The 17,023-nt window shown below is 43.9% G+C and overlaps 1 protein-coding gene across 1 annotated transcript in view; it reads right to left on the reverse strand.

Annotated features, from left to right (window-relative positions):
- The window catches only part of RALGAPA2 (Ral GTPase activating protein catalytic subunit alpha 2), a 182,494-nt gene that overhangs the window by 65,349 nt on the left and 100,122 nt on the right, over nt 1-17,023 (reverse strand). Inside the window, exons 24-28 of the mRNA XM_048515372.1 lie at nt 15,862-16,045; nt 13,237-14,002; nt 4,550-4,621; nt 1,891-2,014; nt 184-339 (exon numbers count right to left, since the gene is read on the reverse strand). Of these exons, the coding sequence (XP_048371329.1) occupies nt 184-339; nt 1,891-2,014; nt 4,550-4,621; nt 13,237-14,002; nt 15,862-16,045 (1,302 nt within the window). The remainder of the gene's footprint in view (nt 1-183; nt 340-1,890; nt 2,015-4,549; nt 4,622-13,236; nt 14,003-15,861; nt 16,046-17,023) is intronic.

The raw sequence follows: 17,023 nt of genomic DNA on the forward strand, positions 1-17,023 counted from the left end.
GCACATGCCTTAACAGTCCAGGTGATCGGGAGCTACAGCCGCAGAAGGCCATTGCTTTCACATCCTGCAGGTGAGCTCCCAAAGGCACCTGGTGGGCCACTGCGAGTAGCAGAGAGCTGGACTAGATGGACTCTGGTCTGATCCAGCTGTCTTATTCTTATGTTCTTATCTGTTTTCAGTTACCTTTTTGGTCAGTGAATCATCAGAATTAGATTGCATGCGCGTGCACACGTGGAAAATCACCTCCACCGTTGAACTAGCATAATAAGGGGCTGTTTGTCCTGTGCTGCCGTTGCGCTGAAGACCCCCCATAAATCCACAGTGAGTTGAAAGTTCAACCTTAAATAAGTAAAACAAAAAAAAAATAGGAAGAATTAAATTTACCTTCCAGTTGCAGTCCTATGCACACTTACCGAGAAGCAAATTACCGAGACCTTTTTCTCTGTACATAGGTCTATAGAATTCACATTTTATTATGGCTGCAGTACTAAAGATGGAGAACTGTTTGTTTTTAACATAAAATTTTGATTAATGCCCCTTCATTTTAAAAACACTCAGAAGTTTCTTCATGGAGCCACATTTTAAAAGGTGCAACATTTGTTATGCACTCTCCTTTGCCTGAGACCCTATAATTTGTGTTAATATACTTGACTGACCCTGTCTAAAAGGACACCAGGTTCGCAGTTCATTTTGGAATCTCAACCTTCTCCTGGAGGCGGAGGACATCTCGCTGGGTGATGCCCCACCCATTCTCAGGGAGGCAGGAAAAGCTTTTCTGTCACTTCCTGTTATAGCCTCGGTGGTCATCTTCTCAGTATTTTTCCTACCTCTACTGAGAGAGCACGGATTGTCTAAGCTCTTTCAACCTAGTGTGTTGGTTCTGTATTTGGGTTCTGTTTTTGTTTGTGTGTTGGCTGTTTGTTGTTCGTCCCCTTTTCCCCATTCCTGTGATATCAGGACGTGAGTGGGAGGGGGAGATTCTTTTTGCGGGCTAGTTTCTGGGGCAGCAGTGGCGTAGGAGGTTAAGAGCTCGTGTATCTAATCTGGAGGCACCGGGTTTGATTCCCAGCTCTGCCGTCTGAGCTGTGGAGGCTTATCTGGGGAATTCAGATTAGCCTGTGCACTCCCACACACGCCAGCTGGGTGACCTTGGGCTAGTCACAGCTTTTCGGAGCTCTCTCAGCCCCACCCACCTCACAGGGTGTTTGTTGTGAGGGGGGAAGGGCAAGGAGATTGTAAGCCCCTTTGAGTCTCCTGCAGGAGAATATAAATCCTCCTCCTCTGATAGAATCTAAGAAGGACAGTAAGGGAAGAAATCCACCTTTACCACAAAGGCAGGGAGTGACCTTGGACCAATTACACACTTTTAGCCTAACCTACTTCACAGGGTTATTTTGGAGAACAAGGCAAGCCATTTTGGGTCCCCATTGGAGAAAAAGGCAGATTATAAATGAAGAAGAAGAAGAAGAAGAAGAAGAAGAAGAAGAGTTGGATTTATATCCCCCCTTTCTCTCCTGTAAGGAGAATCAAAGGGGCTGACAATCTCCTTTCCCTTCCCCACTCACAACAAACACCCTGTGAGGTAGGTGGGGCTGAGAGAGCTCCGAAGAGCTGTGACTAGCCCAAGGTCACCCAGCTGGCGTGTATGGGAGTGCACAGGCTAATCTGAATTCCCCAGAGAAGCCTCCACAGCTCAAGCGGCAGAGCAGGGAATCAAACCCGATTCTCCAGATTAGAGTGCACCTGCTCTTAACCACTACACCATGCTGTGTAGACAAATAGACTATCTAATCTGGCAGGAAATGACTACCTCACCCATGGAAGTCATTTCAACCACAAGTGTACATTCATGTTACTACTACTTAGCTATGTATTTGGATAACATGTTACCTCCCAACCTAGTCCAGCAACGAAATCTTCATACGCTTGACTGCCTCTTGGATTGGACAAAATGGAACATTTATCTTCTTGTCCTTCGGCAACATAAAATACCGCAATCTTGTGAGTTTCCCGGCTGCAATTGGAAATAAAAAAGGAAAATCAAAGAAGTCTTATATCAAAATATCAGATTAGGTTATATGTCAGTTTCAGAAGCAACTCAGAAAAAAAGCATCAGCAACAGGAAGCAATACACATTCTTTTAACTTTACACCACTGTCCTAAGTGGTTAAGTGCAAACGCGACATGGATATTTCTCTATACTTGGCGATCAAAAGGCCATGCTTAATTGTAGTCATTGCTTTATTCAGACCTGAAGTTTAATATTAGAATAACAATCCAATTTACTATCTTTGCCATTCTCCTCAAAATGCATGAATAGATTTCTAAAATAACAATGATTTCAGGTGGGTGGCTGTATTGATCTACAGTCAAGAGCAAGATTTAAGTCCAGTAGCACCTTACAGACCAGCAAGATTTCCAGGGTACAAGCTTTTGAGAATCAAAGCTCCCGACTGTAGATCATCCGTAGATCATCTGATAAAGGAAGAATAATAATAATTGGATTTATATCCTCCCTTTCTCTCCTGTAAGGAGACTCAAAGGGGCTTACAATCTCCTTTCCCTGTGAGGTAGGTGGGGCTGAGAGAGCTCAGAAGAACTGTGACTAGCCCAAGGTCACCCAGCTGGTATGTGTGGGAGTGCACAGGCTAATCTGAATTCCCCAGATAAGTCTCCACAGTTCGAGCAGCAGAGCAGGGAATCAAACCTGGTTCCTCCAGATTAGAGTACACCTGCTCTTAACCACTATGCCACTGCTGCTACTTTGACTCTCAAAAGGAAGCTTTGACTCTCAAAAACTTATACCCTGGAATTGTGCGGGTCTGTAGATGCTACTGGACTCAAATCTTAGGCCTTTTCTGCATGAGTTGTTTACTATGTATCTTACCACCAAATGCTATATTTTTTCTTTAAATTCCTTACAGTTTTTCCTTGGTTTGGTTGTGGAAATGTTTTTCCCTCATTTGTCCTCTGCTGTTTCTTCAAGCATTTTTACTGTGATTTTTTTTCAATCTGTTTTTAAGGAAGGTTCCATTCAGGCAGAGGCAAAAACAAGCAAAGTTGCTTTGACCATTTCGTACAGAATTTGCTGTGGAATGTTCAGGCAGAGATACAGGCTAGCAGGGTTGATTTCAGAGGTTGGTGGGCTACGATGTTACATTAGGGCACAGGTAGCGGCATAGTGCCCGGGGGGGGGGCGCAGTTCCCCCTCGCTGCAGCTCTGGGCACAGGCACAAGCCAGGTCTACTGTGCCAGCTTTGTCAATTTCATCTCAAATTAGCAATGTAACAGTAATGCGAAGATACACAGTGTCCGCAATCAGAGCAGGTGAACTGGACAAGGGATGTTGCTTTTGCAGGAGGAAATTGCTGCAATAAAGATCGTACGTTACTGCAGCTCTAATTTGGCCAAAAATGTGTTTTTCTGTGCCTGTGGGAATAGGTTATGTGTTTCTGTTCCTTCAAAGAATGGCACCTGTCCCAGGAAATTTTGTCAAGCTTCCATTTCAAAAGGAATTTAAACACTGTTTTTTTCTCTTTGTCATATTGAACTAATGAGGTAATGTTAGGGCAGAGAGTAATTTTGAAGCTGGGGGCAACTGAAAAGAGTACGAGGAGTAATTCCTGCATGTAATCGGGGACAGATGCAGCAACTATCATGAATTGCTGCAGATCAAAATTTGCCCAAAAACGTGGCTTGGTGGGAGGGGGTTATGTGTTTCTGAAATTGAGACTGGGATGTTTTTAAGCTGATGCTTCAAAATGTAACTGGCCAGTAACACAGGCTGATTCCGCATGGGCCAAAAACAGCAGTGTGAAAACGGTGTGAAAATGGTGTAAAAGGGTTTAAAATCGTGTAAAAGGGTTTATACTGTTTTCACACCGTTTTCACACCACTGTTTTTGGCCCATGCGGAATCAGCCACAGACTGCCTGCGCAATAGAAAAGAAGTGAAGGGCTGATCTTCTGCATCACAGATGACAGCCCACCACCATTAAGAAGAAGACATTTTCAGCAGTAGAGTGTAGATAAATGCAACAGAAGAGACAAGAGGAAAAACAGCAGGGAGAACAGAAGCATGCAGAATGATTCCAGAGAAGATGTTTCTACAACACAAGATTTGACTACTGGGAAAAGCTGCGGTAAACTATGCATGTGGAAAAGGTCTTGGTCTAGTATACTTATAGTCATGTTAAACACTGCATATGAGTCAAACTCGCGGCCCTCCAGATGTTATGGACTACCGTTCCCATCATCCCCTGCCAGCATCATGCTGGCAGGGGATGATGGGAACGGTAGTCCATAACATCTGGAGGGCCGCGAGTTTGACACCTGTGCACTAGAGAAATAAAATGTGCAGATCCACATCCCCTATGATAGAACAGGATACTTTGGGATTTATTCTACCACAAGGACATTCTCTGAATCTTACAGATGTGAGATCTTGCTAGCCTCCCCGCCCCCACCCCCCCACAAAGTATAAAAACTAACAATTGTAAATAGGCCAATTAGTAGAAGACTGGCTGAAGGAATTACTAATTTAAACTCACCACTGACTGGAGTCCAAATTTTTCAGCTCTCTCAATAGTTTTGAATTTTTCTTCAACAGATGAAAACTTTTTCTACAGAAAAAGAAAACAGAAGTTATAGCAGAAATGCCTCGTGATATATACCCTTTAGGTTCTAACTTTAAATCTTTTGAATTAATAAAAACCTTTTATAGTAAGTTTTTAATATGAATTCTCATATTTCTGGCAAGACCAACCTCAATAGGCTCAGCATGCCCATTGGTTGGTGGGGATTTTTTGGGCTCTAGGTTCTGTGGTCTGGTAGTTTTAACTACTACCATTTCACCGCATGTGCATGCAAAGCTGAAACTGCCAGAGCCCAGAAAACCCGTAACAGCCAGTTGATTTCGGCTGTGAAAGTCTTTGACAATATCCTCAGTATGGGAGCTTCCGCCAGTTGAATCTGATCCCCCCAATTGTCACTATCTAAAAGTGGGAGCTCCCCCCATGCTGAGCACACAGGCGACAAGCAAAGCGTGGGGCTCCCCAAGTATGCAGAAAAACAAGATATTTTAATTTAGCTTAAAGAGGGGGATGCCTTCCTCCAGAGCCGTAGCCTGCGCCCTTGCCATGCCACACCCCCACACCGCACCCGGTGCGTCACCCCCCTTCCCCTTGGTGCTACGCCACTGCCTTCCTCTGATAACATCAGATCAGTCTGATGAGGGTTCAGTATGCTCCCGAAGCACAGAATGTTGGCTACAGTTGAGACACTTAAAAAATAAAACAAAAACGGGGGAAGATTAACGAGAAACCATATACTCAAGCACACGTGCCCCGGGTGCAGTTCCCCTTCGCTCCGGCCCTGACTCAAGCTCTTGAGAAACTCTTGGAGGGAGAGATGCTAGGCATACAAAGATTTCCAATTTTTTTCTCCATCATGCAGTCTCTAATAGTAGACTGCCTAGAACTCATGCTACTGAGGAAAACTGCAAGAGAGTCAGGCACAATGAAAAGGGTTTCCCTATGAGTAGGTGAGGGGTTTTTTTTGCAGAAAAATAAGGTTTTCCATCTGTCCCACTGAAAGGGGCAGAAAAGCCCACCAAATAGGCATATTTGAGTTCAGACCACACAAATATTTTCACATATAGACAAGCTGAATGAAAGAAAGCGACTTGTTGCTTCACATTCAGCTGAAGCAAAACTGCCCCACAGCGTTGTGTTTGGGGGATACAAAGAAAGATCAGGAGGTAGCCGAAGGTCATTGCTTTCACCTCCTGCCCGTGAGCTCCCAAAGGCACCTGGTGGGCCACTGCGAGTAGCAGAGTGCTGGACTAGATGGACTCTGGTCTGATCCAGCAGGCTCTTTCTTATGTTCTTAAGGCCATTGCTTTCACATCCTGCATGTGAGCTCCCAAAGGCACCTGGTGGGCCACTGCGAGTAGCAGAGTGCTGGACTAGATGGACTCTGGTCTGATCCAGCAGGCTCTTTCTTATGTTCTTAAGGCCATTGCTTTCACATCCTGCATGTGAGCTCCCAAAGGCACCTGGTGGGCCACTGCGAGTAGCAGAGTGCTGGACTAGATGGACTCTGGTCTGATCCAGCAGGCTCATTCTGATGTTCTTACCTGTCCCTGCCCTCCCACCCTCATTTGAAGTTCTAAAGGGATATTTCAGAAAGAACTGGGATTGGGGGGAATTTGAGTTGAAAGCTCCAGCTTCTTTCCCCCTTCTGGATTTGTGATGGAGCTGCCCCCTCACATGCTTTGTTGCAAGCAAACTCCACTGCACTCCGAACACACATAGGACTGGGCATGTCAAAATTTATTTGCCACGCTTGCACAATCTGCTGGGACACAAAACATCCAGATCACATGGGGGGGGGGGGAAGCCCCTCGTGCTGCAAGGCTGAGCACTCTTACTTGGCAGCCAGCCAACTGAACTCAGAGGGATTCATCTACACCTGCAGTTGTAAGTCCAATCAAGTTGAAACATTGGCTCACCAGGTATTACACTGTACTACATTTGCCAAAATTACATCCAAGTATGTTAATTTATCTCCTCCTTTTCAACCCGAGTTAACAGATTTGTTCAGATTATTTCTCCTGTTGAATAATTCCAATTCTGTTTTTTGTGGAAGAGGTAGCAAATTTTCTCATGGAAATAATTTAGAGCTTGTAATTTATTTATATTTACCTGCGTTTTATTGCCTGTTTTAATATTATTTATGTTAGTCGTGGTTTTTTGTTATGTCAATAAAGGCTATGCTATTCAATATGCCTGCATAGGATCACGCAAGGCACATTCATACCAATCTGACCAGCAGCAGCTGTAGCAGCACCACAAGAGAAAGGAGGGCACTTTGGTGAGTTTCATTCTAGCATTCATATGGAAGACAAATGTATAAATAGAAGAACAAGGGGAGGAGGAGTAGTAGTTTGGATTTATACCCCACCTTTCTCTCCTGTATTTATTTATTTATTTATTTATTTATTTATTTATTTCGAACTTGTAGGCCGCCTCTTCCCCAAGGGGCTCGAGGCGGCTTCCAACATGGCTGTTCTCCGACAGCAAACTCAGCTTACAGACTCCTTCTCCTTCTTCTCCTCACAGCAAACATCTTGTGAGACAGGTTGGGCTGAGACAGTTCGGAGAGAACCACGACTAATCCAAGGTCACCCAGCAGGCTTCATGTGTAGGAGCTGGGAAACAAATCCAGTTCACCAGATAGGAGTCTGCTGCTCATGTTTAGGGGAATCAAACCCCATTCTCCAGATGCCGGCTATTTGGTTTGAAAGTTACAATAGTGTAGTGGACTCTGATCCGGAGAACTGGGTCTGATTCCTTGTTCCTCCACATGAAGCCTGCCAGTCGACCTTGGGCTACTCATAGTTTTCTCAGAACTCTCTCAGCCCCACACATTGCAAAGACTTGACTGTCTGGTCTTGTCATGAGTTTCCAGGTCTGGCGATCTGGGGAACAGCCTGTCTGTATTCAGTATGCTTCCTTTTGTTTCTTTATCTGCATTGCTTTGGCTATGCGTTCTTATTATGGAACAGTCTTCACATGAGAACTTTGGAGGGTTTATCTGAGGCTTGTGAGGGTGCCCAGCTACACCAGCATGAGAATAACCACTGCTGGCTGACTGGGACTGAGAGGAGGGGCTGAGGTAGTTTTGTTGGGGGTTTTGCGCCCGTTTTCAGGTAGGACCCAAGATCTTGTCCAGAGTCCTCTGATTTTCAGTCAACAAAATTGATTTCATTTCCATCGGAGTCTGAGAAACCTAGAGAACATGACACCCCGGGCTTCATAGCAGGCATTGTAGGACCACCATGTTCTCTTCCAGGATGTTAGGATTACAGCGGTTCTTATCATCCCCTGCCAGCATCATGCTGGCAGGGGATGATGGGGAAACTGTAAGTCCATAACATCTTTGGAGTGTAACTTCACGACGAGCTCTGACACCTATGTCATAAGGTTCTCTGTTCTTGGGGGTGGGGAGGTGATTGTAAGTCAGCTTTGGAGACTCCTTAATAGGTATAAAGTGGGATATAAAAATTAACATCCTGCCTTCATAAAAAAAAGCAAACATTTATCGTGCGCTTATACCAAACCTTCCCATCCAAGCAGGCCTCCAAGATGGCCAAATTTAATCCACATAATTCTAATCAGAAAAAGTTGTAACGCTTGGAAGTGAGTCTTCTTGAACGAAACGCTTACACAAACATTTGCAACGTGATGTGGGAGTGATAGTCTCACATTCAAAAGAGTTCTTTTTAAATTATTTATTGTTGAGAGAAAAGACAAAAAAATGCTATCTTTAAAAACACTGGTTGTTACCCACCTTCTTCCAGCTCTTTCGACCCCAGAAAAATGGACAGCCCAGATCGAGGGACTCGTGTGAACTAACAGCTACGCAGGCTGGGGGGAAAGGAAACAGGTACCCCCTTTCTGCCTCTTGTGTGAGTGGAGCGCTGCCCATGGAAGAGAAGACACCCTGTTTCTGCTCCCCAGTGCAGGTGCCTCACCTCTTATTGCACTAAAACACTGGTTGTTACTCTTCAGTGGTGTGGGATCCAAAAATTTTAGTAACAGGTTCCCTTTGATGGTGGGATTCAAACAGTGTGAAGCCAATGGGGCCTGGGCGGGCATGACGTAAGCGCATGGCTAAGATTGACCGGGGCGGACATTAATAATATCCCTGTTACTGTAAAAAACTCTTACTGTAAAAAAATAGTTCCTAATTTCCAGCTGGTATCTTTCTGTCTATAATTTAAATTCATTACAGCAAGTCCCATTAAGTTCTGCTGCCAACAGAAACAACTACTTCTCCTCCAATTGACTGCCTGTCAAACACTTAATACTTTCAACATTTAATTTTGTTTCTAGAAATTTCTCAAAATATTTAATTTTGTTTCGAGCTAGAAATCAAAAAGAAGGGAAAGACTTTCCTTAAACAAGGAACTTCTACCATATGTCTAAAACATGTTTTTAAAACAGCCCAACAGGGAGAATTATCCCTGCTTTCTACTCGGGCTAACCAGCCAGCCATAGGGAGAAAACAACAGGACTTTGCGATTTTTGGACCTTAGTGGAATTTCTAACGGAAAAGCAGACCTACAATTTCAGTAACCCCCTCTCTCGCATCAATCACACACCAATGTAATTAGTAACCCACTTCTCGAATCTGCCAGTGAGAACCTGCTGGATCCCACCTCTGGTTGTTACCCACCTTCTTCCAGCTCTTTTGACCCCAGAAAAATGGACTGTCCCCAACCCCAGCAATAAGCTTTTCAGTGGTCAGGGAATTCTCCAGCAGGGGGCAAAGACAGGGAAAGATCCATGGGCTTATGCAGTGCAGGATCCAATCCATTTGTGTCTATTGGGCTCAATTTAGGACTTTAGGGTGGCCATGATTTCTCTCGCCATTGTCAACAACCTCCCATTTTAAACGCAAGCATGACATCATTTCTGAGGGCGCTGGCCAGCGGGAACAGCCACAGAGATTGACTAGGAGTGCTCACCTTTTATCCCAGGAGTTCATTCCTAAATCGTTGAGCAAGAGCCTGCACAAGTGAAACGGCGCTTGGGGCTGAGTGGGCCGTGGTGCTCCCTGACGTTCCACTTTTGTCCTGAGATCCAAAGTGCATCCATAGCAAGATATCTTCCATGCAACTCTGTTGCATTATTGCTTCTAAGATATCATTCTCTTTGGTCATGGCGTCAGCGGACGCAGGGTGACGCTGGCAAGCGCCTGGCCCCCGCTTTAACCTGGAGTTTGGACACAAAAGGCACTTCGGCTGCTTACTGTTTACCAATGCTTTCGCCAACAACTTATCAAGCGATCTTTCTCCTTCATATATGTTTGAAACAAAGTCCTGGAGACTCACAAAACGCCTGTTTCTGGAGCATCCCAAACGGTGCAGTGGAAGTTTGCTTTGTTTTGACTTGGGAAAGGCAGCCAGTGGTAATGGTCGCTGCATCAGCCTTCCATCCCATGAGTACTTCTGAAATATCTCCCTTGACAATTACTCTGATTAACTCTGGTTGCAGGCTCTTTGTTGATTCATATCATCTACCACTTTTTTTCTGAAGGGGATCTGGAGGTATGGAGATAAGAGTGCTGTCGCCTTAAAATGCAAAGAGCTGTAAGTCTGGGCTCCTGAAGACCTCTGAGGACAGCTCAGAAGAGTCCATCGAACAGTTGTTGTAGATTCTCACCGAGGAGGAGGCTGTGAAGAACAGCAGGCCCTCCGCTGAGGGGAGGGATAGTCTGGGCCCAAAATGGTTCTACGAGGTAGCGCCATACCCATCATTCGGGCAGTTAAAGGAATCAACTCCAAAGCTTCTCCTCGCCTTCTTTCCTGAAAGTGCCCAACAAAACAACAAGCAGCAAAATAAGCCTTCCAGATCGCACCCGATAACACATTCCAATCCTCTGCCTGGAAGTTCACACATGGGGAGCTGTATTCTTCTTTTACATTTTTTTTTAATCCTCCCTCCTAAGAATGCGTCTGTTCAAAACGGTCGTAGTATTTCTAAAACAGTTCATTAATATTCTTGAAAAATGGAAAATGGGTACTCGTCCTTGCTCTTTTGTATAGTAAAAATGGTGAAGCCAGCCTCTTCTTAAAGCAAAAAGCAACCTCTAAGTATTTTGGATTATCTTTATTGTGTCTTTAACCTACTGCACCTGTGTATGGTTCACCAGTTGCACAGGAAAGGGCAGATAGGAAGGCGCCCAAAGGTGTGATCACTACTGCACAGAGGAGGATTATCGGGCTGCCCCTCTCCCTCCTTCTGGAAAGCTAGAACTCCTCTATAATGCCCTCGAAGTTTCCTAAAGAAAGCCCATAAAATATCTCTGAGAGACCCGCCTCATCCAGCACACTGTCTTTTGAACTGTTACCATCCCCGCAGACTATTACAGGACAGTAGGGCTTAGAGACAGCTTCTACTCTAGAGCTGTATGTATGCGTTGAACCTCCGCGGGTTTCTCGCGGTTGATGTGTTTGGGGCTGTGTAGGGATGGGTGGGAGTGAAGGGGAAAGTGAGGATGGGGTATGAGTTCCTAAAATGGTGTGTGCATCGAGGAATGCTGCTTGTAACAAATTCTTCAAGCAGCGCAAGTAAATAAATGACAATAAAAATGCTTATGCTTCTATTGGTGGATGATCATGTGTAATCAAGATAGATTTCAAAAAGGGATGGCCTTTGAGGATTAATAAGATACCTTTTTTAATTAATCTAGGGCATATAAACTTTAAAATGTTATTCTTAATAAAACTGCAGGTAGCAAACCATGCTCTAAAAGAGGCTTTCTTTCATCTCTATGTGTGAGACAGAACGCCTCCTAAGGTTGCAAATATGATTATTCTAATAATATCAAAAAATATTTTTCTTTTTCAAAATCGCTTGTTTTTATCATATGCAATTTCTAAATCAAGCTCAATTTTTAAAACCTCATAATGAAAACCGTAGATAAGACTACACTGGGACAGGAGACAGAAAATATCAATTTATATCAGGCAAAAAAATTAGAAGCATTTTTTTCATCCACTGGTGCATTAAAACTCTGTGGGGATACAGATCACTTTCCTTCCCTAGACGCATTAAGTAAGTTGTTGTTATTGGTTTATAGTCTAATCTGTAACTCATGGCAGATTACAAATATAAGAACTATTCAGCCAATCAGCAGGATGGACTACATGCTGGCAGGGGATGATGGGAACTGTAGTCCATAACATCTGGAGGACCACGAGTTTGACACCTATGTCATAAGGTCTCTGTTCTGGGGGTGGGGGAGGTGATTGTAAGCCGCTTTGAGACTCCTTAATAGGTATAAAGTGGGATATAAAAATTAACTCCCCCTCCTTCATAAAAAAGCAAACATTTCTGCGCTGCCTTCCCATCCAAGCAGGCCTCCAAGATGGCCACCTTAATCCACATAATTCTAATCAGAAAAAAGTTGTAACGCTGAAGTGAGTCTTCTGAATGAAACACACACAAACATTTGCACGTATGTGGAGTGATAGTCTACATTCAAAGAGTTCTTTTAAATTATTTATTGTTGAGAGAAAGACAAAAAAAAAATGCTATCTTTAAAAACACTGGTTGTTACCCACCTTCTTCCAGCTCTTTCGACCCCAGAAAAATGGACAGCCCAGATCGAGGGACTCGTGTGAACTAACAGCTACGCAGGCTGGGGGGAAAGGAAACAGGTACCCCCTTTCTGCCTCTTGTGTGAGTGGAGCGCTGCCCATGGAAGAGAAGACACCCTGTTTCTGCTCCCCAGTGCAGGTGCCTCACCTCTTATTGCACTAAAACACTGGTTGTTACCAGTGGTGGGATCCAAAAATTTTAGTAACAGGTTCCCTTGATGGTGGGATTCAAACAGTGGCGTAGCGCCAATGGGGCTGGGCGGGGCATGACGGGGGCGGGGCTGGGCATTCCGGGGGCGGGACATTAATAATATCCCTGTTACTGTAAAAAACTCTTACTGTAAAAAAATAGTTCCTAATTTCCAGCTGGTATCTTTCTGTCTATAATTTAAATTCATTACAGCAAGTCCTATTGTCTGCTGCCAACAGAAACAACTACTTCTCCTCCAATTGACTGCCTGTCAAACACTTAATACTTTCAAATATTTAATTTTGTTTCTAGAAATCAAAAGAAGGAGACTTTCCTTAAACAAGGAACTTTACCATATGTCTAAAACATGTTTTTAAAACAGCCCAACAGGGAGAATTATCCCGTTTTCTACCTTCGCTAACCAGCCACATAGGAAACAACAGGACTTTATGATTTTTGGACCTAGTGGAATTTCTAACGGAAAAGCAGACCCAATTAGTAACCCCCTCTCGGCACACACCAATAATTAGTAACCCACTCTCGGGAACTGGTGAGAACCTGCTGGATCCCACCTCTGGTTGTTACCCACCTTCTTCCAGCTCTTTTGACCCCAGAAAAATGGACTGTCCCCAACCCCAGCAATAAGCTTTTCAGTGGTCAGGGAATTCTCCAGCAGGGGGCAAAGACAGGGAAAGATCCATGGGCTTATGCAGTGCAGGATCCAATCCATTTGTGTCTATTGGGCTCAATTTAGGACTTTAGGGTGGCCATGATTTCGGCCATTGTCAACAACCTCCCATTTTAAACGCAAGCATGACATCATTTCTGAGGGCGCTGGCCAGCGGGAACAGCCACAGAGATTGACTAGGAGTGCTCACCTTTTATCCCAGGAGTTCATTCCTAAATCGTTGAGCAAGAGCCTGCACAAGTGAAACGGCGCTTGGGGCTGAGTGGGCCGTGGTGCTCCCTGACGTTCCACTTTTGTCCTGAGATCCAAAGTGCATCCATGCGCATTTTCCATGCAACTCTGTTGCATTATTGCTTCTAAGATATCATTCTCTTGGTCATGGCTCATGACGCAGGGTGACGGCGAAGGCTCGTTTAACCTGAGCTGTGGACACAAAAGGCACTCGGGGCTACTGTTACCAATGCTTGCCAACAACTTATCAAGCGCATCTTCTCCTTCATATGTTTGAAACAAGTCCGCTGGAGACTCAAACGTCTGTTTCTGAGCATCCCAAACGGCAGTGGAATTTTGCTTGTTTTGACTTGGGAGGCAGCCAGGTAATGGTCCGTGCATCAGCCTTCCATCCCATGAGTACTTCCCTGAAATATCCCTGACAATTACTCTGACACCTGAGCAGGCTCTTGTTGATTCATCATCTACCACTTTTTCTGAAGGGATCTGGAGGTATGAGATAAGAGTGCTGTCGTTAAATGCAAAGAGCTGTAAGTCTGGGCTCCTGAAGACTTCCGAGGACAGCTCAGAAGAGTCCACGTAACAGTTGTTGTGATTCTCACTGAGGAGGCTGTGAAGAACAGCAGGCCCTCCGCTGAGGGGATAGTGGCCCAAATGGTTCACGAGGTGCGTCATAATCATTCGGGCAGTTAAAGGAATCAACTCCAAACTTCTCCGCTTCTTTCCTGAAAGGGCCCAACAAAAACAAGCAGCAAAATAAGCCTCCAGACGGCACCAACACATTCCACCCTCTGCCTGGAAGTCCACATGGGGAGCTGTATTCTCTTTACATTTTAATCCTCCCTCCTAAGAATGTCTGTTCAAAACGACGTGTATTTCAAAACAGTTCATTAATATTTGAAAATGGAAAATTACTGTCCTGTTTTGTATAGTAAAAATGGTGAAGCCGCCCTTCTTAAAGCAAAAGCAACTTTATATTTTGATTATCTTTATTGTGTCTTAACCTACTGCACCTGTGTATGGTTCACCAGTTGCACAGTGGCAGATAGGAAGGCGCTCCAAAGGGTGATCACTACTGCACAGAGGATTATCGGCTGCCCTCTCCCCTCCTTGGAAGAACTCTATAATGCCCGAAGCCTAAAGAAAGCCCAAAATATTCTGAGAGACCCGTCTCATCCAGCACACTGTCTTTTTGAACTGTTACCATCCGGCAGACGATACAGGACAAAGGGGCTTAGAGACAGCTTCTACTCTAGAGCTGTGGCGATGCTGAACTCCGTGGCTTCGTGTTGATGTGTTTGGGGCTGTGTAGGGATGGGTGGAGGAAGGGGAAAGTGAGGATGGGGTATGAGTCTAAAATGGTGTGCATCGAGGAATGCTGCTGTAAATTTCGTTGTGCGTGCACAATGACAATAAAATGCTTATGCTTATTGGTGGATGATCATGTGGGTCAAGATAGATTTCAAAAAGGATGGCCTTTTGAGGATTAATAAGATACCTTTAATTAACTAGGCATAAAACTTTAAAATGTTATTTCTAATAAAACTGCAGGTAGCAAACCATGCTCTAAAAGAGGCTTTCTTCATCTCTCTATGTGAGACAGAACGCCTCCTGTTGCAAATATGCGCATTATCTAATAATATCAAAAAAATATTTTTCTTCAAAATCGCTGTTTTTATCATATGCAATTTTAAATCAAGTCAATTTTTAAAACTCATACGAAAAACCAGATAAGACTACACTGGGACAGGAGACAGAAATATCATTTATATCAGGCAAAAATTAGAAGCATTTTTTTCATCCACTGGCATTAAACTCTGTGATACAGATCACTTTCCTTCCTAGACGTAATAAGTTGTTGTTATTGTTTATAGTCTAACTGTAACTCATGGCAGATTACAAATATAAGAACTATTCAGCCAATCAGCAGATGGACTACAAAAGAACTCAGCCTAGCAGCAAAGACTGTTACTGGCGGGGGGCAGAAGAAATAGAACACCAACATGAGCAAACTAAAGTGTGCCTATGGCATCAGTGAAACATTCACTCTAACAGCAAGATTCTTAATAAAGCAAGATAATGCAACAGTGCTGGGAACTGAAGAACAGTTGTCCAAGGTAAACAGAACAACGAATGTAGGAAAAGTTGGTTCCTTACAGAAGTCATCTCTGAGCTCATCTGTAATTCTGCTCCCTTTGTAAGAATGTCCTCCTGAACAATTGTGATTTGCACATTCTGTGAAATGTCAGGAGCTTGGGGGCCTTCCTGATAGCCTCAGGGTGGTTCCTGCATGCCGTGGGAGTCACCAGAGAGTCTGTGCAGAACCATGTTTGGGATCCATGGAACCCCTTTACGCTCCAGTTTAGCTTCCAAAAATTGCACACTAATTTGCCAATGGCTTTCAGTGACTGAAGCAGATGGTGACTCGATTTTAACGCTGGTTAATTCCTAGAAAGAATTCAAAACTTTTTTCTCATGGGCCTTTTGATACACTGAGCAAATGTGTTTTTCATATATTAAAGTCTTGGCATTACTTAGTAGATATGCAGTTAAAATAACTGCTTCTTTCCAGATAGTTTCTTACCTTCCACAACAGTTAACAAATTACTCAGGTCCGCAGGAGACTGAAATTGCATGGGTTCAGAATTCCTGACATTTCCCAGTGGCAAAAACGGATCATAGTTATCGCTGGAAAGGTCTGCCAGGCTTAAAAGATAGTGGCTTTGCTGGGTATATGTGCTTGAGCCGTGAACACAACTGTGCAGAACCTGAAAGGAAAACAGAAAAGTACACTGGGAACAAATAACATAAAACACCACAAAGAACTGTGTTTCATCAGGAGGGTGACAGGTCAAACTATGGTAATCAAACCTCTTCCTTTTGGGTCGAAGCTTTGGATCACCTCAACATCTTTAGGTTATATTTGGATGTTGCCCTGGTTAAGAACATAAGAACAAGCCAGCTGGATCAGACCAGAGTCCATCTAGTCCAGCTCTCTGCTACTCGCAGTGGCCCACCAGGTGCCATTGGGAGCTCATCTGCAGGATGTGAAAGCAATGGCCTTCTGCGGCTGTTGCTCCCGAGCACCTGGTCTGCTCAGGCATTTGCAATCTCAGATCAAAGAGGATCAAGATTGGTAGCCATAAATCGACTTCTCCTCCATAAATCTATCCAAGTCCCTTTTAAAGCTAAATATAGGTTCTCACTCCTATATTTCTTTACAAATAACAACCACCTCCTCAATTTTTCAGAATAATGGAGAAGGCCAGACTGCCTATCATCAAGCACAACAAGGCAAAGACTGAGATGGAAGACTGGTCTGATTCGATGTGTTGATTCTATTTCATACGCTACATGTTGAGGTGTACTATAAAAAAATGTAAAAGTGTGAATGTGACAAATATACGTTCATATGTGGGAACCCAAAACATCCCATCCCATTCCATTCCATTCCATACCACCACCACCACCCCGGGCTTCCTTCCTTACCCCATCTCCTTTCTCTTTGAAAAAGGAACAGATCTAAATGTGGTGTGGGATGCCAGTGAAGCATGTATGAGGGGATTCCTAAAATAATAGAATGTATCAAATAAAAAATTATGCATGGGATATAAAATTATGCATGGGATAGAAAATGTTGACAGAGAGAAATTTTTCTCTCTTTCTCACAATACTAGAACCAGGGGGCATTCATGGAAAATGCTGGGGGGAAGAATTAGGACTAATAAAAGGAAACACTTCTTCAC

Source organism: Sphaerodactylus townsendi, linkage group LG14 (genome assembly GCF_021028975.2).
Source record: "Sphaerodactylus townsendi isolate TG3544 linkage group LG14, MPM_Stown_v2.3, whole genome shotgun sequence".
In the NCBI taxonomy this organism is placed as follows: domain Eukaryota; kingdom Metazoa; phylum Chordata; class Lepidosauria; order Squamata; family Sphaerodactylidae; genus Sphaerodactylus; species Sphaerodactylus townsendi.